We start from the raw sequence: 21,215 nt of genomic DNA, 5'->3' as shown, positions 1-21,215 counted from the left end.
GTTTGGAATGAGGAAAAAAAAAAGCCTGAGAAAGGGCTGGGCAGGAAGGGCTGGGGGGGGACGACAGCAGGATCCCCCCAGCACCAGGGTACAACCCTTCGAAACACACCTGGTGCCAGGGAGAGGACATGGGCATGGGATGGGTGCAGGGTGGGCACTGGGTGGGCATGGGGTGCTTCACCTCCACCTGGCACGGGGGGTTTGGCTCCTTCCTCCCCAGATTGGGGCATCTGCAGCAAAACCCTCTCGGCTCCAGCCACCCGAGTGGGGCAAAAGGTGGAGGGGTTTTGGCAGGGAGAAGAGAGGTGAAGAGATGCTCATCCCCTGGTCTGGTCCTGCTGAGACCCTCACAAAGAGCGACCAGGTTCAGGGATGCTCTGGACAAAAGGGCAGCGTTTAAAGAAGGTTTTTTGGAAACCCAAAGGTCTTGCACAGGGATGAGCAGAAGAGATGTCCCGGGAGCTGCTGCCAAGGACCCACTTTTGGCTGAAGCCCAAGACCTCTTTGCAGGTAGTTTGTCTCATTGTCTGAGCTATCGATTCCTTCGGTAGAAAGAAAAGGCCCTGGCACAGCGAGCAGCGTCACTAAATGATGGACAGAGCGCTCTGCCCTTGCAAGAGATGCTCTTTCCCCGCCAGCCGAAATGGCTCATCCCCACCAGACAGGGGGATGGGGTCAGTGATGGAGACAGGACCTGGGGGACACCGTGGGCTGCCCCACTCTCACACAGGGACTCCCCAGTAGCCAAACTCCCAGCAGGGAGAGTGACCGGGGAGGGGGGGACCTGGCATGTTTTTGTCACCCCAGGACAGCAGCCCGGCAGAGGACCGGCCGGCCGGGCATCGCAACCGCTCTCCCTGCAGCTGCTTGGGATGAGGCTCACGCACCTCCTCTGCATTCTGCGCTCTCGCCGGCGCAGGGGCGAAGAGCTTTGAAGGAGCTGCCCTTTCATTATTAATATGATGATGATGTCTGACGCCGTGTGTGCACAGCGACGGCTCTCTGCCTCCGGTGGCACCCTGCCAAGAAAAGCGCGCACGCCGTTCCTCGGGGAGGGGTCGGTCCCGTTCCCCCCCATCAGCCTTTTCCCCATCCCCAGCACCGCTCCGCATCTCAGATGGTAAATAATGGAGCCGTTCTGCCCTGCACAGCCCCTCAACCGGGGCCTGGAAACCCGCAGGACTGGACCCACGGGACACGGGTCCCCTCGCCAGCTCTGGCCCCGTAATATCCTGGGGATGCAGACCAAATACTGGCTGAACACGACGAGGGGGGATAAAGTGCCACTGAGTCCTGTTCTCCTGATGTTCTGCTCCCCAAAGGGTCCCATCCCCGCAGGGGGCACAGAGCCGACCCGAGCCCAGCCGCTGCCCATCGCTACCGCTGCTCACTGCCTTGGACCACAAAATAGAAGCTAGCATCTGAAATTTTTTTAAAAAGACTCATTTTATTGCATGGGTCTGATCTCATGTTGCTTCAGTTGTTTTCTGCCCCCAGGCCAAGCCAGGACCCCCAGGCAGCGTGGGCAGAGTCGGCTCACGGAGGGGAAACGCTGCCAGGAGCCGCAGCTCCTGGCAGAACCCGCTGCAGCAGCCGCAGCGGCCTGCCCGCATCCTCACATCAAACCTCTCTCCCTTTTTTGCCCTCGGGCCACAGCCTGAGACATGAATCATCCCCTCCGTCTGCCTATTGATCTGCTGGCAGAAACCCCATCCCCACCCAGCCAAGCCGCTGTCAGCCCCCTGGGGAGGGGGGCCTGTGCCCAACGGTGCCCGGCCACGGTGTGCACCCAAGTCCTTGGGTGCGTGGCTGCACCCTGAGCTGCACCCAACGCCTTCTGGCACAACCCGTGGGGTGGACCCAGAGCCATAAGGCCACCAAGGGTGGCAGGGCTGGAGCCACGGGGCACAGCCGGCTAGGGATGTCCCTTCCCACGTCCCCAGCGGTGCAACTACAGCCAGACCCCATGACGGGTAACACGGGGTGACATGGCTTGGCATGAGTCAGTGATGAGCCAGACCAGCGTCCCCGCCGGCCCCTGGCCTGCCTGAGCAGCGTCCATGGGCATGGCTCACCCTTGAGCATCACTCAGGCTCCCAGAAACATGTCCTCGTCTGCCAGGCAGGCACCCTCCGTCCCGCTCACCACCGCATCGCCACGGCTCAGAGAGCCACGCACCAGCCTGGGGAATGGCACTGGGACCCGCCGAGCCGGATCCTGCACCCACACCCTCACGGGCACCCCAGTGTCAAGGTGCAGCAGGGGCATCCCAGCCCCACTTACGTAGCCCTGCCCGGTGAGCTCCCAAGCATCCCGTCCTGCACCAGCCTTCGCGATTCGGCTGTGGATTATGTCAAGGTATGTTGGACTGCAAATTAAACATCAGCCCCGCTGCACGGTCCCGGCTCCATCTGCAGAAAATGAGTTGCTGGACTTGGAGAGTGTCCAGTTGTGCAGCTCGGCGTGCCTAACACCCAGGGCTGACAAGCCACTGAATCACTCTTCCCCGTGCTGCCAGGCCACATGAAGCCAAGATACATTTCTTTTTAATGATAAGTTTTTATTGTTTGGAGTTCAGCTAAAACAGTCTCCCGGGCACCTGCTTCCAGAATGGCCGAGCGGTGCAGGGGCTGAGCCCAGCCGGTGCGGGCACGTCAAACACCCCACTGGTGGAATGAGTTGGACGGTCTCAGCTGTAAAGGGAAGTCCTTGAAAACTGCCTGTGGGGAAGGAACTGGGCTGCCGGCCATGAGCATTGCCCGGTAAATCCACACAACATCGTCGCAGCCAAAGGCAGGATTTGCACCTGGCTGGGAGACAACACACACACACACACACACGGGTACCGACTGCTCAAGCTGACGGCTGTGCTTCCCTCCCCGCCCCAGAGAGCCCTTTGGGACCGTTTGCTGGCCCGGCACACATCCAACTCTTCCCAAAATGGGGTGTGTGTCCTGGAAAGAAGCCACTTGGACCCCTGGCCCCCAGCACACACACAACTTACTGCCCCTACGCCTTGTATGCTGCTGCGGGGAGGCAGCCCCCCGCCCCTGCAAAGCTGCACGGGAGCTGCTGGGGAATCCCAGCTGCGGCTGAGCTCCGGGAACAGAAACCCAGGGAGGGTCGGAGCAGCCCCGTTGGGCCACCTGCCCAGGGGACAGCCCCGTGCTGCAGAATAGGGAGCGTGCGGAGGGGCCGTAGGGCCCCCCCAGGAGGTTTCCCAGGGGCTTCTTGGCATTGAGAGAGACCCCAGCCTCCCCGCAGCTGGATTAACGCAGGGCTGAGCCATCGCTGTTCTCACGACGCTCCTCTGAACCTCTTAGCAACGCTCCTGCCTGCAGGTCAGACAAGCGGCAAATAAAAGATTTAAGGCAGGTGCCACAAAGGTACGGTAAAGAAAAACCACATCCACGCCCGGAGAGGTGGCGGTAAATCAGGCCGGGGAGGGACTGCTGCGCCGGAGCTGGTGGCACGCAAGGCCAGCACGGCTGCTTTGGGCTGGGAACGCCAGCGTTTGGGCAAGTGATGCTCCAGTGGGTATCGGTGGGACCCCGTGTGCTGGGGGGCCCAGCCACTGCCTCTCCCCCCCCCCAGCCAGCAGCAGCTTTCCACCATGCGCTAGGTTTTGCTAGCACTTCGGCTACCCTTGGGCACAAAGGTTTGGGGGGGCCGATGCCAATGTCCCCCCTCTCTCTGCCCAGCACCCTGCCCACGGGTGGGACTGAACCCCATCAGCGTGGGGTGCTGAACTGGGGACTGTATCTTTGGAAAGGGGGTGAGTGGGTCCCTGGGGCACACGCCCCCCCCCCACCTGCCCCTCGGCCCCCCCCCGGCCCCCTGCCTTACCTCCTGCCGCTCCTCCAGCTGTGCTGCCACATCTTGGGGGGGGGGGTCGGATCCGAAATGACTCCAGAGCCGCCCGGGGAGGGGGGGGGCGCAGGGGCCCGGAGCGGGGCCGGGGGAGCCCCGGGGGGGAGAGAGCGGGGCGGGCAGGGAGGGAAGATCCACCCCCATGTCCGTACCCGTGTCCTCCCTCCCTCCTCTTCCTCCCTCCTCCTCCTCCTCCTCCGCCGCCGCCGCCGCCGCCGCCCGTCCTCCCGCCGCGGCCAAGCCGGGCAGCGCGGGCGGGCTGGGGGCTGCGCTGCCGGGAAAGAAGGAGGAGGGGGGGGGGGACACGCACACACGGTCTGGGGAAAGGGGAAGGGGGGGTCTGAGCACTTAGGTTGGAAGTTGGAGGCGCGATGGGGAACGAGCGCTGGAAAACCATGGGAGGAGCCTCCCAACTTGAGGACGGGCAGCAGGAGAAATCGCAGGTACGGGGCTGGAGGGGGGGGTTATGGGGGGGGGCAGCGGGGTAGGAGCCAGCCCAGGGGGGTCCCAACGAAGCCTCCCCCCCCCACCTCCCGTTGTCCCCAACGAGCTTTTCTGCCGGTGCAGCCCGGCTCCGTGCGGAGCCCCCCGGGCTGCCTCCCCTCGCCCCCCCCCTTGAATTATTGAGTTTATTTATTAGCAGCCAGGCGTCCCCTCAGCCCCCAAGTACCAGGGCTGCCCCTCGGCCACGCAGCGGGCAATGCTCCGGGGCTGCCACAAACCCCTCCGAACCGCTGCACGTTTTAAACTGCTTAAATAACCCTTTAAAAAGGGATTTGGCATCTCAGCTCCCTGCTGCAGCCAGAGAGCCATTCCTCTTGGTTTGGGGACTCCCGCCTGCCTGGCCCTCTCTTAACCTCCAGGAGCTCCCCTGGTTGGTTTTTTTTTTTTGGGGGGGGGGGGGGAAGAGGCTGGCGTTGCGGTGGGGTGCGGCGAAGCGGTGGCAAAGCCTGCGGCGACGCGCGGGGAATCCGGCACGTGCCGGAGCCTGTTTGCACAACCCGTCGCACGTGTGCCAGCTTCTTCCAGCCCAGCGTAACCAGCAGGTAAGAAGGGGCAGCTGCCCGGCCTTCAGCCACCCAGTACGAGGGAGCAGGGAGGGAAGAGCGGGCATGGCTGCGTGGCCGGGGGCACGCGGCCGCCCTGCCTGTACCCCAGAGTGCAGGCAGGGAGGGAAGGAGTTGCGGAGTATATGGGCAAGCGTTCCTGGGAAGAGCTGGGGAGGGGGGGAAGCGAGTCTCCGGTGGAGGTTGTGAGTCGAGGGAAGGAGCCAAGAGCTGGCAGAGCCTGCCCTTCCTCTGCATCCCGGCACTGGGCAAGGATGGAGGGGGGGAGCAGCTGGACCCGGCTGTGAGACCCCCTGGCCCCCCATATCTGCCACGTTCCTGTCCTCCTTCCACCCGCAGCAATGCAGGCAAGGGACTTCTGCCTGACTTCTCCCTTCTGCACACCCTTCTCTGAGCCCTTTTCTTCCCCGTTAGCCCATCCATGCCGAACGGCTCCCTCGCCAAGAGGCACGGGAGGCCCCAAACCCCCCTGAGAGAGAAACGTCGCTCTCCTCTCCCCTTCCCAGCAAAGCTGCCTCCCTGGCACGCAGCCCCTCCACACGGAGGTCCGAGCGGTGCCGTCCGGCTGGAGCCAGGCTGCCGCTAGCCGTGCGGCTTTACACCCCCCCCATGGCCCCAAGGATGAGCTGGGCAGGATGGATCCAGCCCCACCACCCGTACGGGGCTGGACGACACAGCCCAGAGCTGGTGGTTCGTGCAGGGGGTTGCAAAGGAGGTACGGAGCGTGCTGTGCAGCTGGTGCTGGGCTCCCAGCTCCCAAAAGCTCCACTAGAAACCCGTCCCAGCTCACCTGTGTGCTCACCCATGGAGCCAGCTCCGGTGCACTCCCCAGCCCTCTCCTCTCCTCTCCCTGAGCCGCAAAGCGCGCCGTGCTGTAGGAGCGGTAGCAGGCAGGCTTTGGATGACGGAGGAGAACAGGTAACGGGAGTGAGATTCAGTTCATCTGCCTTCGTGCCTGCAGGGAGGGAGCGAAGTGCGGCGTCGGGCTCTGGGAGGGCACGGGGAGCAGCAGGGTGCGGGGGGGGGGGCTGGGGTACAGCCCCTGCTCCACGGTGAGCAGGGATGGGGGCTGCAGCCCTGCGCAAAGCGGAGCGGCAGCGGAGCTGGACAGGCAGGGAGGGTGGAGAGGGACAGGGGTGAGCGGCTGGGATGTAAAATGAAGTGCTTGGGCAGCTCTGGAGTGAGCAGTGGCTTGGGGGGGGGGGGGGGGGGGCAGGGGACTGGCCCCTGCTGCCCTGGGGCTCCTTCAAGGCTGGGTGGACCCTGGCAGTAAGGTGGGGGTACCGGGACTAAAGTTTGCCCCAGCAGTTGAGCCTGGGCAATGCAAACCACAGCGTCCACCTGCCTCAAAAGCACAACCGGAGTCCTGGTTCATACCTGGCTGAGGGCACGGCTCAGGGGGAGAGCACCCAGGGCTGCCTGCGATCGCTGCCCACCATCCCACGGTGCAGAGCTTGCCTGGCGAGCTGGCAAAGAGCAGCGGCTTTGGCAGGAGCAAAGGGCACCTCCTCCTTGAGGAGCATCTCCCATGGCAGAACTCAGCTTCTCCCACCATCGCTCTCCATCCGTGCTCCCCAGGGGCCAGGCCACCTCCGGCTCTGCTCCGGCTGCCCCAAGGGGACAAGCCAGCTCGTGTCCTTCCCTCCCCGCAGGCTGTGGGTGCCGGAGCTGCTGTCTCCCACACCCAGCACAGTCGCTCGCCTGTCCGGCTGGCAGAGGAGGCTGGGGGATGCTCGGTGGGGGGAGATGATGGGCAGTGGGGTGGCAGGGACCCACAGTCCCAGGGTGCAGGGCAGCCCGCAGGGTGCTCACGTGGCGTGGCTGGGGCACCGAGGACCCGGCCCCCACGGGGCACGGTGGCCAAGCACGGAGATACTGCCTGAGCCAGCGCAGGGCATGGAAAGCCCTGCTTAGCTTTGCACTGGGAAGGCAACACTGCCTCAGTTCCTGCCTGGGGCTCCCTCCCGAGCTCCAGTCCCAGCTCCAGAGCAGGTTTGCAAGTGAAGCTTTCTCATCCCGAGCACCTCCCAGCTTCTGCTTTCCTTAGGAAGGAGTGATTTGGAGCCACGGGGACCTCCAGCCTGATGGATGTCCCCAGGGGCACATCAAGAACTGAGGCAGGGGGATGTTCTGCCTGAAAGCCTTGGAAAGAAGATCCAGGAGCCCAAGGCCATGCAACGGACAGCAGAAACCCTTGGAGTCATGAGGGCCATGGCCATGGTGGGGCAGGAACGTGCAGCAGAGGCATCTGCAGGGCCGCATGCTGGGAGCTGGGCATGCAGCTGCAGTGCTGCTGTGCTGGTGGGGCTTGGGGGGACCCACACCCCAGTTTGGAGCGTTGCTGGTGCCGCTGGCTTGAGTGTTTCCCTGCTCTCCCCACTGCAGGTTGCCAGGTAACACAACCTGCCAGCAAAATGCTGTGGGACTCGTAAAGCTGCCACCACTCAGGATCTTGCGGTCGCAAGCAGAGGGGGGCACTTGCGAAGGGGATCGGCCCCCGGTTCTTGCCCCAGTTCTCAGTGCTGGTGGGAGGGCAGCGATGTTGGGGCTCGAAGGCTGGAAAACTGCTGGATGCAGCTCCCGGGCAGAGCTGCAGGATTTTAGTGTGTTAAAGCCCAGTTGGCATTTGTGTGGCTGTGGGAAACGGAGCATCGGCCATGCACGGCTCTGCTCCTGAAACCCTCAATGCTGATGGGTCCCTCGGCCATTGCAGCCCATCTGCGTGTCCCAGCAGGCACGTTTTGAGCTGGGGACATCAGTGTGGTGGGGACCAGCAGCGTGCAGGATGGGAGGGCGCAGATCCGTGGAGCTGAAGGTGCTGCGATAGCCAGGACAGACGGATCCCGCGGATCCCAAACCACTCCTGTCACTTCTGCGCTCGCTGGGTGCTGAGGGGTCAGGTCGAGCCCAGGTCCCAGGTGTCCATGTGAGGGTGTCAGCGATGGGAATCTCCCACCTCCATCTACCACCGTCCTGCTGCTCCAGGGTGCCCCTCACGCCCCCGAACCAGGGCTCCGTGTCTACAAACACAGGACAAACTCCTCGACCCTCTGCTTGCCGAAAGCTCCCCATACTGCCTCTGACATCTCCTTTTAATGCACACCAAGGGGCTGAGCCAGGGGCTGCCTCGTTACGGAGGTGTCGTCCCCCCCACAGGGTGGCTTCCCATTCAGCCCAGTGCCGTTTCCATCTCCAGCTTCACTCCATGGACTGGGGGAGAAACCCAGAGCATCCCCTGGGGCTGGTGGGGCATCCCCAGCCCCCCGGTCCCTGGCCGGCCAGCCCTGCCGCAGCCGAGGTCACCTTAATGCAAATGGTTGCGAGAGCGTGAATGAAATGAAGGGTGCTTGAAGGAAGGTGTCACTCCAGATAGATGTGCACAGGAGGGGACAGGGCCTGGGAAATCTTTGCAGATGCAGCAATTTTCTCCTCATTTCTGGGGAAAGTAGTCTTTGTCTCTCCGAATCTGCAGTTTTCTGGCAGCCCTGCAATTCCTTGTGACAGCCGTGGCCGGGGTCAGGGGAAAATCACAACCTCTGTCCTGCAGGTGTAATGAGAAGGGGAGGTGGCGGGGGGCACGGCGGGCTGATGAGACCGGGTGGCAGCTCGCTCCCTCTGCGTTGTCGGCATCGGCACTTCACGCTTTGCAAGGAGAAGAGGCTTTTGGTGCGCACGGAGCAGCTCCCGTGGGCTGAGCCGATGGGTCCCTGCAGCAGCAGAGCTGCCAGAGGGGCTCAGGGGGTGTCGGAGACCTTTCCCACAGCGACTCCCCCTCACTGGGAGGCTCTGGGACAGGTCCGAGGGCTTTGGGACCAGCTCTGCTCCCCTCCAGCAGGCAGCGAGGGTGCAAGGGGGACGGGGACGCATGGCCCCCCCCTAGCTGGGAGATGTCCCATGCAGAGCAGGTCCCTGTGATGCTCAGGGTGATGGGGCCCCAGCAGCGACCCACAGCCTCCCCTTGCTGCTGGGGACAGCCCCTGCCTGCCCTCGCCTCCTTGCTTTCCCCGCGGTCCCCACTCTGGGGAACACAGGGCGTGTTTTCCCTTTTTTCTCCCCATATTTGTGCCCAGGGCAGCAGGGAGCCCTGCATGCACCTCCCGGGGAGCTGGGGCTGCTCCAGCTGAGTATCACCACCTTAAATAAAACACGCCAGCGGGAGCAGGCGGCTGCCACACGTTCGCTCTCTTTATTATTTCATACCTCTGGCTCCCAGGCGGGTTTAGCTGCTTTGCTCGCTGAGCGCTCGCCCGTGGCCTCCGTGTCCCTGGCAAAACCGCAGGGCTCCCCGGGGTCCCCACGTCCCCTCCTCTGCCACTACCCCCATGTCCAACATCGCCTCCCTTGTTGCTGGACCTCCCCCCCCGCCAAAGTCCGTAAGGGTTTGAACCCACCTCTGGGTTGAAGGGGAGTGGGATGGGTTCGTCTGGATGGGTCCCGACGGTGTCTGTCTCTCTGTCCGCAGAGGATGAGCTGCGGGTACATCCTGTGCACCGTCCTGCTCTCGGTGGCCGTCCTCCTGGCAGTGACGGTCACAGGGGCCATCCTCTTCATGAACCACTACCACACGCCCGTCACCGAATCACCCCCCGTCATCAGCACCAACCCCGAGGAAGCCAACGCGCTGGTCACCATCGAGAAAGCCGACAGCTCCCGCATCAACATCTTCATCGACCCCAACTGCCCCGACGCGGCGGGCACCTTCGGGCGCCTGGAGGGGCTGCAGACCTCCCTGCTGCGCGCCGTCACCGACCACGATGCCGAGGCCAAGGCTACCAAAAGCCAGCAGAAGGCCTTGCTGGTCACGGTGGCGGACGAGGTGGCCAAGCTGCTGACGCACGCCGTGCAGCTGCGCGCCGACTGCGACAGCCTCAAGAAGGGGCACAGTGCCATGGGGCAGGAGCTCAGCGCCCTGCAGGGAGAGCAGGGCAGGCTCATCCAGGTGAGCTGGGGCTGGGAATGCCGCACAGTGCTCCTCGGGGACAGATCTCCCCTGTCCCCGTGTCCCCAGGAGCAGAGCTGTTTGCAGCCTCTGCCCACGCTGTCCAGGGGAGACCTCCAGCAGAAGGAGCTGAGGTTTAAGGTGGGTGCTTGGGAATTGCAGGTTAGGAAGCGCAACTTCAGCTCCAGCTCATCAGCTGCCTGTGTCTCGCTGCCAAACTGCCCCGGTGCTAGTGAGCCGAGTGTGCAGCCTCCCACGATGTGGCTTTCCCGGCTCCAGGACCAGTTTGGGGGCTCTGAGCAGAGCCGAGCACAGCACAGGACCATCCCAAGGGCGCTTCATGCAGCAATCAGCCCCCCCTTATATACAGTCCCCCAAATTTCCCAGCTGATCAGCTGTGTTGAAATGCTTACCTGGGTATGCCGGGGGTCTGCCGGGCATTGTAGCAGGACCCAGGGCACAGCTGGATGCTCGGCTCCGTGCCCATCCCTCTTGGTGCTCATCTCCCTCCAGCCGGAGCTGCTCGATTCCCCGCTGCTTCGCTTCGCTCCCCATCCTGCTGCTTTGCCGCGGCCACCCCGTGTCACTCGCCCAGTCCAGGTCACCTCGGGGGACGGCGGAGAGCTGGCGGCTGTCTCAGGACACAGCTATTCCTGCCGCCTCCACGATCCCATCCCTTGCCCAGAGATGTTCTTTATCCCACGGGGTGGCGGCACCGACGCACCCAAGTTCGGGGATTTCTCAGCCCCGGTGGCAATAGGCAATATCCGGACCCTGACCCCAGGCCAAAAAGCACTGGAGATGCCGTATGGGATCTGCTGTGGCTTTTACGTCCTCGCCTGGTCCCCACCAGCCCGTACCCTGGCTGGGAGCGTTGCTGCCCGCAGGTGCTTGGGGAGCCGTGGGAGCGGGCAGAGCATCCTCACGGCGGGGTGATCAAGGGGCTGGGGTGTGGAAGGGATTTAACCACATTTAACCACAATTCCTTGTCCCCTCATGTGTCCCCTGCCCACAGCTACTCTCAGAGAGCCAGACCAACATGGCTCGGCTGGTGAGCTCCGTCAGCGACGTCCTGGACACGCTGCAGAAGGAACGCGGCGGTGCCCGACCCCGGCTCAAGGCCGACCTGCAGCGAGCGCCGGCCAGGGGAGCGCGGCCCCGGGGCTGCTCCAACGGTGAGATGGCATCCCTGTCGGTCCCCGGGGAGAGGGATGCTCCTGGGGCTGCTCTTGGCAGGTCTCTGCCTAAGAAGAGGGGAGACAACCAGCCTGGAGAAGGGATTTAATACAGTGGGGGGCTGGCAAGGAGATGGGGAGATGGAGCAGGAGGGAGATGTAGAGCCACCCGTTCCCCACGCAGACGTAGCTGGGGCAAAAGCAGAGCAAGAAGCGACCGTTCGCCTTCATTCGGGTGCAGACGGCAGCGCTGCATGGGACTCAGAATAAACAGTCACATTCATCATCATTTGGTTAAGATGAAGCTGAGTAAGACCGTCCCAGGGCTGCAAACACGTGCCCATACTCTGCCTGCAGCTGCCTCCGGGCATCGGCTCCCTCGTCCCCAGCTGGGTCCCAGCCTGCCCTTGCCATCACAAGGGGACATGGGGTCGGTCCCTGCCGGCTGCTGGGGGGGGGGGGTGGTCCCCATGGTGGCTGCATCCCCCCAGGCACCGCTCGCCCTGAGCATCGGAGGAGAAAGGAGGCAAAGAACAAGGCAGCGCTGAGCCGCCAACTAGAGCTGGCAGCAAGGTTGAGCGCCTGAAAGAAATGGCAAGACATTAAATTAGATCATTAATTAACCAGCTTTCCTCTCATCCCACCCCATCCCAATGCCATGCTGCAGGCTCCCGGCCCCGAGACTGCTTTGACATCTATGCGAATGGACAGCAAGAGGATGGGATTTACTCCATCTTCCCCACACACTATCCCTCCGGCTTCCAGGTCTACTGCGACATGACAACCGACGGGGGCGGCTGGACGGTGAGCTGCCGCGGTGCTGGGGGCCACCGGGTGATGCCACCACCGGCCACGGGCTGTCCCCACGCCAGGATGCCAGGGGCGGGAGATGTCACTCTCGGCACTTGGATGTCATCGGGATGGGGGATAAATGCTAATAGGGTCTGCATGGGCGCAGGGTGCCCAGTCTTGCGGGGAAGCAAGTAAACAGGCTTGTCCACGTTACCCGTGCCGGCAGCATCGGCGGTACTGCTGGCCTGAGCCCTGTGCTGGGGTCCAGCCGCCCTGCCCTGGGCTTGGGGAGCTTGGCTGGAGCTGGAGGGTGGTTTTAGGTGGGGAATTGGATGCCATGGCTGGAGTTCATCCTTCTCGGTAGGGCTGGTGCCCAGCTGGGGCACAGTGTAGCTGTGGTTGTGCTGTGGGGCGAATGGTTGTGCTTTGACCCATCCTCATGGTCCCGGTGAGCTGGTGCCGGGGCTCAGTATGGACCCCAAACCCAGTATGTTTTGCCTCATCTAATGCAGGGGTGCCCGGGGCACCTCCAGCGCTGTGGTGATTCACTTGCTCCCTGGCTGCCCTGTCCGATTCACTTTGCCGCAGTGGCTGCGACGGCGCCGTAATCACAGTAATGGCGGTAGGGAGCAGGGGGGACACGGCACCGGCAGCCCCAAGCCTGGAGACCCCCCCTTGCTCCAGGGACCCCTTGGGTGCGAGCAGACCCTACCCACGAGGGCATCGCTCGGGGTGCCGGCGGGGCAGCGAGGGGGTCCCAGGGAGATGGTGGGGGGCTCCCTGGGAGGGATGGGCAGGCAGCCTCTCCCCTGAGGACACACTGGGTGAGCCGAGCTGGCCAGCACCCCTCCAGCTGGGCGCTCTAGGAAACAAATCCCCACGATCTGATTCCCCTAAGCAGCTTTGAGCAGTGCCAGGAGGGAGCTTAGCCCCCCTGCCCCTGGGGGGCTGATGAGCCTTTGGCCTCGGTCTGCCCAGAGCCCACCCCAGGCAGGAGCAACCTGTCATGCACAGGTTGGTACCAGCAGCTCCGGTGGGGAAACTGAGGCACAGCACAGCCTTGGGAACTGAGACTCCTGGGGGGCTCACAGAGGGAAAAGGGGGGACCCCACTGGCTCCCCAGGGTGGGGATGGTCCTTGCAAAGCCCACGCACAGTCTGCACAGCCTCTGTCAGTCCCGGCCATGCTCGAGTGCTGCCTGAAGAGCAGCCCAAGGTGATTAGCGAGACACTCAGAGGCTTATTTAAAGCTGCTGCAGCCAGGAGGGCTTCGGCTGGGGTGGGGAGGGGGTGAAGCAAATGATTTTACACCCGACAGCACCGTGGGATCTGGCAGCGGGGCTGGCACGGTGCTGCCTGCAGCACCACAGCTCTGCCTTGCCTCGACCGGGGCAGAGGAGCCAAACCGGGTGCCAAATCCCGGCATTCCGGAGATGGACGCATCCAGAGCGGGGCTGAGGGTGCTTGCCCCAGGCCCACATTTCTCAGGGCTGCTCTGCAGCAGAGGATCCCAAACATATCTCCAGTCCCTTGGGGTGCAGGGGGTGTCTCAGCCATCTCCCGTGGGGCTGGGGATGTGGGGGGGTCCTTGGGGCACTGGCTCACCCAGGCTCCAGGTAAGCCATGACACGGCTGGGCACCATGGTGCAGAGCCTGGGAAAATTCCCTCCCCTCCTCCTCCTCCTCTGGAGCGATTACTCCTGACATTTGGGCTTATTTGCATGTGGGTGGGTGGGTGGAAGCGATGGCAGCAGCTGAATCAATTTTGACTCGGGAGCTTGGGAGCTGCTGAGCTAAGCCTTAGCCTGCATGGACGGCTTAGAGACCACGGGGAGCGGGGCTGGGGCAAGAGCTGCCCCGATGCCCCGTCGGGGAGAAACCTGGCCGGGGTCACCCACCTCCCCGTCCCCACGGTGCGATCTGCAGTGTCACCCTGTCCCCTTGCCAGAAGCAGCATCCCTGGTCGTTCCCCATCCCCTTCATAGGGAAGGCTGAGCGAGGCACAGCCCTCGCCAGACCAAGTCCTCTCCTCCCCGCAACGGCCGCATCCAGCCTGGGGCTGCGCTGCGCAAGCGGTTGCATCTCTGGGACTGTTTGCTGCCTGTTTTGTGTAGCCGAAAAGCAGAAATCTGGCAGAGAGGGCAGCCAGCGTCGGCGTCCGTGCAGGAGCCCCCAGCACGCACCCCCAGTCTGTTTTATCCCCTCCTCGGTCCTGCCCACCCGTTTGCAGCCGGCTGGAGCGTAGGTCCGGATCGGTGCCCACCGGCACCAATGGGAACATCCACGTCCTGCACTCAGCACCGACTTTAATTGCAGCGACTCCCCCGGGCTGACCCAAGCCTCGCAGCAGTGCTGGGCTGCAGCTGTGTAATTGCCCAGCCCGACTGTGACCCCCCCACTTTGACGCTCACCTCCGGCACTTTATTAAAGAAATAAGGGGGTGACAGCAGGTGGGGGAGGCTCAGCATCCTGGGACGCCTGAAAAAGTTGCCTCTTCACATGCTGTTGTCTTGGGAAGTCTTTGCAAACGCCGCACACTCCTCCCAGTCCCCCTGAGCCTCCATTGCTGCCCAGCCGGGGAAAAGTCCCCCGGGATCAGCATCTCAGCCCCGTAAGCAACGGTGCTGCGATGGCTCCGTCCGCCTCAGCATCATTTTCCACGTAGAGCATGTATTGGGAAGCGGTGGGAAAGCCAAAGGATACGGAAGGAAAGGCTGTGCCAGCAAGACAAGGGCTGTGGGGATGTTAAGTGACAGCTTCCAGCTTCGCGGGCACCTGCCATGCCAGGGATGCTCACGGGGACGGCTTTGCCCAACCTGTTCATCACCCACCGAAAGGGTCCCGGAGCAGGCTGGGGGGGTTTGAGCAGACACGGATGCATTTACACACAGGCTGGGATAAGCCGAAGGCAGCGGGTGAGACAAGCCTGGGGAAACACGTGCTGTTTCCAAAAGATGCGACTTATGCGTCGCCACAAATGGGAACGAGACAATTCTGCTGGCGGGGACAGGCAGGAGCAGCTGGGCCCCCAGGACAAGCAGCGTTGCCGGCTACGATGTTCGCAGGCTATCGCACGGGATTGGCACTTCCCGGAGACTGGCTCCTGCGATGCTCCGAGTTTGTCTTCTCCATGGCTGAACCCAAAGACCATCTCCCCGCTGCGATGGGGGCTCAGAGGAACGCCGTGGGGCCGGGGCTGTGGGCGTCCATGCCACGGCTGCTGAAAACCCGACCGGGAGCTCGAGCGCTGCGGTGGCAGAAAAGCGATGGCCGAGCGTCTCCCCAGGCTGTGGCTGTGGTGCGGTTTTGAGCCCACTGGGGCTGGCATCAGGGGGCTACGGGGACAGGGAGCAGAACCCTCCCTCGCCGCCAACACCACAGCAGGCACCGGCTGCCGCTCCCACTCTTCTCTGTTTTTAACCCATTTTTCTGGGTTGGTGCCTTTGCAGAAGCCTGTCCCTGCCCCGCGAGCTCAGCACGACTGGGGGAGGCAGAGAGCGGGGGAGATAAATATTTCAGCCTTGCCTTTAAAGAAGGGAAGGAAATCCTTTTTGCTTAAGAGGGGGTGATGCATATTTGATGAGGAGGAAAAAAGCAGTGAGGCAGGGCTGGGAGCGCGGCAGCAAGCCTGTGGGTCACCGGTGCATGCAGCATCCCGGTGCACGCAGCATCCCGGTGCCCGCAGCATCCCTGTGCAGGGGACAAGGAGGAGGCTCCCACATCCCTGCCTGCACGCAGCGGGTGCACGAGTGAAGCACGAGGAGGGACTGTGCACGAGAGATGATGAGGATGGAGCAGGAGACCCAAGAGGACCTCCAGCACCCACCAGCCCTTCCGACCCAGTTTCCAGCCCCCTGGGGTTGAGCCTGGTGGGCAGTGGGGCACCGAGGGCTCCTCCGGCACCCATGGTGATTGCCGAGCCGTGCCGAGGCTCAGCCAACAGAGATGTGCCCCGCTCACTTCCCCAGGCACCGCTCAGGCAATTGGCCTATTTACAACCGCGGGTCAAAGCCGATTAAGAGGGAGCATCGGTGCTGCTTCCGCCGCCTTCCCCATGCGGCAGCGCCGGAGCCGTCTTTGGCCAGGGAAAATCAGCTTCAGGCCCCCGTCCAGCTGTGCCATCCCCCTTTCCCAGCAAGCCCAAAGAAAGCCCCTTTAAACGGGCTTAACCACAGCTTCTCAAGTGCTCAACGCAGGGATAAAAATTAAGGCTCTAATTCTAGAAGGTAAGTACAGCAGGATCAGAGCCGTGCCGTGCCGAGGAGCGTGCCGGAGCCTGCACCAGGCACCAGCGGTCCCAAAAATGCCGGTCCGGTGAAGGGCAAACCATCGTGACGTTCACAAGCTGGGTCTCCTCCGCATGCCACGATGAAACCCTGCATGGGCAGGAGCAGCCGGGAGGAGGCTGCGAAGGAGCATCCCCACCGTGGAGCAAAGCGTGGTGGCTTCCCGGCCGGTGGGGGGGCTCAGCGGTGTTGCCCGAGCCTGGGATGCTGGAAACAGGGCAAATGGGCTCGGCGGCACAGCCGGGACCCAAAGACAGGGTGCTCTGGCCCCTTGGCTGCCGGCACATGGGGCGGCTGTTCCGAAATCACCAAACACCCCATCCACCCTCGCCGTGGCCGCGGGAGCGCGGCACTTGGTGGCAGTTGAGCAGGCTGGCTCAGCCAAGTTTAATGCAATTAATCCAGAGCTGGAGGCTTAATTAAGTTCAAATGGTTGGACACGGAGCAGCATTTTCTGGATCATTGTCAATAAATCAAACCCGAAACTACGGATAAAAGGGGATGAAACACACAGGGCATGACATACCGATAAGCAGATGGGAGAGGGAAAGGGAAAGGCTCCAAGGAGAAAAGCCATGCTGAGCCCTGGGGATCTGGCTGGGATCTAGGGGCTCTGCAGGAGTCAAGGCAGTTGGTGTCCCACAGTTAATTTCTCTGGGAGACTAATGAGGCCATCGCAGGAACGATGCCTGATAACAGGGTGGCTGCCCTGGAGAGAGCATGGACCCAGGTGGGGGAAATCAGCTGCTTAGTTTTACACAGTACTGAGCATCCCGCCGTTTGCAGGATGGCTTGGACTGACCTGGGCAGCACGTGCTGCGGGGACAGACCTTGAGTCACGCTGTCCGTCTGTCCATACCTCCGCTCCCACGTGCAACGGCAGAGCCTGGCCTGTTTTGAGCCGGGTGCAGGGTGGCCACCCCTCCCAGGGCACCGGCCACCTTCCCAAAGGAGCACACCGCGGGTTTCCCGAGCTCTGCTTCCATTTCCAGGCAGAGGATCCAGTGAAGGATTTTATCCGAAAGGACTCGCCCATCCCTGGGAGCTGGCAGATGACGATCGGCATTTCCCCTGGGGACCTGCTTGCCAGTGTCCCCATGTAATTACTGAGTTGAAAGGGTTTAATTTGCGCCCGTGTCTAATAAGGTGGCAACAGGGAGGGGTGGGTGGCACGGTGGGGAGCAGGGGGTGCTGCTCAGGGCACGCAGGCTCGGAGCAGCCCCACGACTGATGCCCCGCGTGTCTCCCTCCCCAGGTGTTTCAGCGGCGGGAGGACGGCTCCGTGAACTTTTTCCGCGGTTGGGAAGCCTACCGGGATGGCTTCGGGAAGCTGACGGGAGAGCACTGGTTAGGTGCGTGGGGCTAGCAGTGCTCGCTCCTGGGCCGGCTGGCAAAACCTGGGGCTTGCCAGCCCCCCCCTGAGAAGTCCAGGGTTTCCTTTGCAAAGGAAGGGGACGCCGAGACCCCCCCTGGCCAGCACTCACGTCCTAGGAGCGACGGTCCGGGCAGGCGGGGAGGGGACCGTGTGGCTGCACAGGGTTGGGGAAGCGATGGGGCTGTTTGCCCACGAGCCAAGCATGTGCCCTCAGCCGTGCGGCAATAAGAGCGAGGGCTGGAGGGTGGGAACCGCTCCTTGTCCTACCCCGTGCCCCCTCCCCAGGGACCCCCAGCCACCCCATCGCCGCCGGGGTCTCCCCACTCACCCCCTCCCTCTGCCGCAGGGCTGAAGCGGATCCACGTGCTGACGGTGCAGGGCAGCTACGAGCTCCGCATCGACCTGGAGGACTTTGACAACGGCACTGCCTTCGCCCACTACGGCAGCTTCGGCGTGGGGCTCTTCTCCGTCGACCCCGAGGAGGACGGGTACCCCGTCTCCATCGCCGACTACTCGGGGACGGCAGGTAGGGTGGCGGGATGGGGGGGGGGATGCACGTGGTCCCATGGGGCAGGGGGAGCCCACGGCCGCCAAATCCCCTCGCCGGGGTGTTAAGCCGTCTCCTCCAGCGCTGGTGGCAGTGCCGGCTGCATCCCTGCAGCCACGGGGAGCTGGAAGCAGGAGAGGGTCTGCGGTTGGGCGTTTGCAGGGTGGGTGACACCAAGTGCCCTGTACATCACCGAAGGAGCCCCATTGGGGTGCCCAGGGGAGCCCCCCAGGGTGGGAGACGGCTCGAGGGCAGGGTGAGGGGCAGGAAGGGCCCATCACGGCTCCTTTCCCCCGGCGGCAGGCGACTCCTTCCTGAAGCACAACGGGATGAAGTTCACCACCAAGGACCTGGACAACGACCACTCGGAGAACAACTGCGCGGCTTTCTACCACGGCGCCTGGTGGTACCGCAACTGCCACACCTCCAACCTCAACGGGCAGTACCTCAAGGGCCACCACAGCTCCTACGCCGACGGCATCGAGTGGTCCTCCTGGACCGGCTGGCAGTACTCCCTCAAGTTCACTGAGATGAAGATCCGGCCCGTCCGGGAGGAGAATTAGCTGGATGGCATGAGCCCCCCTACCCCGTACCCAGCCCCATGCCCGTCCCCCCCACCCCGCAGCCCCGTTCTCCCTGCTGCCATCCTCCCCATCCTCCCCAAGGGCTGGCCCATCTTCGAGGGACCCCTGGGGAGCACCTGCCCCTGGCAAGGGTGGCTTTAGCTCCCGGGCACCCGTGGACATCACCGGACCTTTGCTTCCTACCGCCACGGCTCCCCTGCAGCCAAAACAGGTCTCCTGGCCGGAGCGTGACCCGCGGCCGGTGCTCATGGCTGCGGCAGAGAGGGCAGCGGGATGCGGGGATTTGGGGAGCGGTGCCCAGCGGGGTCCAGCAAGGAAAAGAAGGGGCTGCCTGGAGGGAGGGAGGGCAGGCGGGAGGAAGGGATGCAGCAGCCCAAGCAGGCTGGGCACCTCTGCTCATCTCCGCTTCGGGCACAGACGCCCAGCAGTGGCCTCGCCAAGCTGGCAAGGGACTAGGGGACATTCGCCGTGGGGAGCCCCGAGCCCCACAAAACCCCCAGGACTGGGACGAGGCTGCTGCTCCACAGTTCCAGCTCACCCCATGGTGCTACTGGGAACGGGGAGGGCTCGGCTGAGTTGCAGCCTGCGCAGATGTCTGACCATGCCAGTGATTCCTTCTCCGGTCTGCAAAATGCTCACCTCTCCCCCCGCAAGAGCAGTGCAGCTGGAAAGGGACAACTACAAACTCCTTTGTCCCCATAGTCCCTGTCCTGGCTCCTGGAGCCTTGCCAGTGGGTCGGGACACCCCAAAGCAAGCCGGCACGGTGCTGCAAGGACGCTCACCCAGAACTGAGTACGGCATGGAGCTGTTTTGGCAGCGCTGGGGAAACGGGGAGCACAGCAAGGAGGAGGAGGAGGCGAGGAAGGCTCGCTTCCCAGCACGGCTCTGCCTGCATTTCACAGTTCCTCCCTCCCAACCAGGTCCACTCGGATTCACATCGGACTTTCACCATCCAAAAGCTGTGACCTTTCCCAAAACCCTTGGCTTCGGAGAGTACACCCATGTGCCCCCGTGTGAGCCCCCACCGCTCGCTCCCGGCCTGGGGACCCGCATTCATTTTCACCCAGGATGAGCCGCGCTCTGGCTCAGCACCTGCAGATATTCAAAGCCTTTCATTTCTTCAAATCCCATTAAGGTTTTGCAAAAAGAAGCCCTGAGTGGGGCTTAGCATCTGCAGGGCCCTGATAACCGGGCGGCAGGCGATGCCTCGTGCTGGCCGACCCAAGGAGGAGCTGCCACGGGGTGTGGGGCTGACTTCTCTCTCTGGCTCCCTGGAAGGACTCAAATGGGGGCTTTTGTCTGAAAAAAACCACCAAAACCAAGCTTGAGTGGGCTGTGTAGGAATGGGGAGGGGGGGACAGCCGGGACCCTGCCACCCTTTACATGATATTCTGCCTGTGCCGCAGCAGCAATAGGGAGCAGACCCCCCCACGCCACACCGTCGGACGGACAGACTGCCCGAGGAGGGGAGGAAAGCTCCCACCATCCCCGTTTCCAGGGGGGGTTTAAAGCATGGGAAGATCAAAGGCTCATCTTCCCGGCTGTGGCAGATTTGTATTTCCCTACATGCTTCTCTTTTTTTTTTAATCCTTCGCCACCTCGGATCCTGTACTGGATGAGCCCTGTTGCCTGCCGGAGGTCCCCATCTGTCTGTCCTGCCAGGGAAATGGGGACACACGATGCACTGGGGATCACTGCAGCTTTCCCCTCTGCCAGAGACATTCCTTGGAGCCTTTGGGTGAGGACGAGCTCCGAGCGCAGGCATCAGCTCTACCTGCTCCATCCCTGCCTGGAGCAGGTGGCCAGGCTGGCTTTCTCGAACGACGGGATTTGGGGGAGCTCGGCGGTCGCATTTCCCAGCCAGCACAAGAACAGAAGCCCCCAGCAGCTTTCAAGGGGCTTCCTGCGCCCTGCCGGACCCCTCCGGAAAGGGTCCCACGCAGGCGGGGAGCACAACGCCCACCTTTACTTTTTGTTCATTTATTTCAGTGGATTAGCTGTAGCTGGGTTTTCTAGCACTTGCCTTCGGGACAAGAAGGCACACGGAGCCGTGTGCCCCGGGCGGGAAGGCTCGTCCCCTCCCTGGACCCCTCCACCGGTGTTTTTCTGTGCCGGGGAAGGGATGTTGTACGTGCAGTTTGTCAGTAGCACACCCTTGTGTAACTGCCTGTGTTACCCAGGACTCCCTAACGACTTTGTTTTGACTTGCACGAGAGGTATTTAATCCATGCCGAGACGCAGGATTTCCCAGGATTATTCCTGAGAGCGCACGCGTTACTCCGCAGCCCCGGATTAGGCTAAACCCGTCCGTGGTGACACCTCCCCGGAGAAGGGTGGGCAGGGGTGGCCGGGGGGTCTGGGACCTGGCCACGTACCTTCTCGACGAAGTCCCGGGCCGGGTCGTGGTGTGTAGCAGTGCCGTGAAGTCTAGGTCGTGTGTGAGTGGTGTCCAACGCTGTACATGTGGACTTTCTAAACTCCTTAATAAAAGGAACTCATCGTTAGCTGGCGTGTCGGCAGCTGTGCCCATGGCGCGGAGACGTCGCCGGAGGAACCTGCCGCGGGGACGGCAAAGGGAGC

General features: G+C 62.9%; 1 protein-coding gene and 1 long non-coding RNA gene across 2 annotated transcripts; one reads left to right on the top strand and one right to left on the bottom strand.

Annotated features, from left to right (window-relative positions):
- Nucleotides 1-2,539: 2,539 nt before the first annotated feature.
- On the bottom strand, nucleotides 2,540-3,883 carry LOC138682214 (uncharacterized). The gene is made up of 2 exons (XR_011322370.1): nucleotides 3,847-3,883; nucleotides 2,540-3,335 (listed from the first exon to the last, which is right to left on the bottom strand). It is a non-coding gene; the product is annotated as an uncharacterized lncRNA (long non-coding RNA).
- A 232-nt stretch (nucleotides 3,884-4,115) lies between these two features.
- Nucleotides 4,116-21,139, top strand: FIBCD1 (fibrinogen C domain containing 1). Its single transcript, XM_069770676.1, has 7 exons — nucleotides 4,116-4,313; nucleotides 9,400-9,876; nucleotides 10,892-11,051; nucleotides 11,719-11,855; nucleotides 17,384-17,480; nucleotides 17,850-18,029; nucleotides 18,354-21,139. Exons 1-7 carry the CDS (start codon nucleotides 4,242-4,244, stop codon nucleotides 18,611-18,613), a joined length of 1,383 nt encoding a protein of 460 aa, XP_069626777.1. The 5' UTR covers nucleotides 4,116-4,241; the 3' UTR covers nucleotides 18,614-21,139.
- The last annotated feature ends 76 nt before the right edge of the window (nucleotides 21,140-21,215 follow it).

The sequence above is a fragment of the Haliaeetus albicilla genome, chromosome 26, assembly GCF_947461875.1.
Source record: "Haliaeetus albicilla chromosome 26, bHalAlb1.1, whole genome shotgun sequence".
In the NCBI taxonomy this organism is placed as follows: domain Eukaryota; kingdom Metazoa; phylum Chordata; class Aves; order Accipitriformes; family Accipitridae; genus Haliaeetus; species Haliaeetus albicilla.
The sequence above is the reverse complement of the archived record's forward strand: the minus strand, read 5'-3'. Positions and strand labels throughout refer to the sequence as shown.

What these genes read in the sequence shown, in the direction of transcription:
- FIBCD1 (XM_069770676.1), top strand. Translation starts at nt 4,242, where the DNA reads ATGGGGAACGAGCGCTGGAAAACCATGGGAGGAGCCTCCCAACTTGAG. An exon ending in CCGACGGGGGCGGCTGGACG is followed by an intron (nt 11,856 to 17,383) that starts GTGAGCTGCCGC and finishes CTCCCTCCCCAG; the next exon opens with GTGTTTCAGCGGCGGGAGGA. An exon ending in CGACTACTCGGGGACGGCAG is followed by an intron (nt 18,030 to 18,353) that starts GTAGGGTGGCGG and finishes CCCCGGCGGCAG; the next exon opens with GCGACTCCTTCCTGAAGCAC.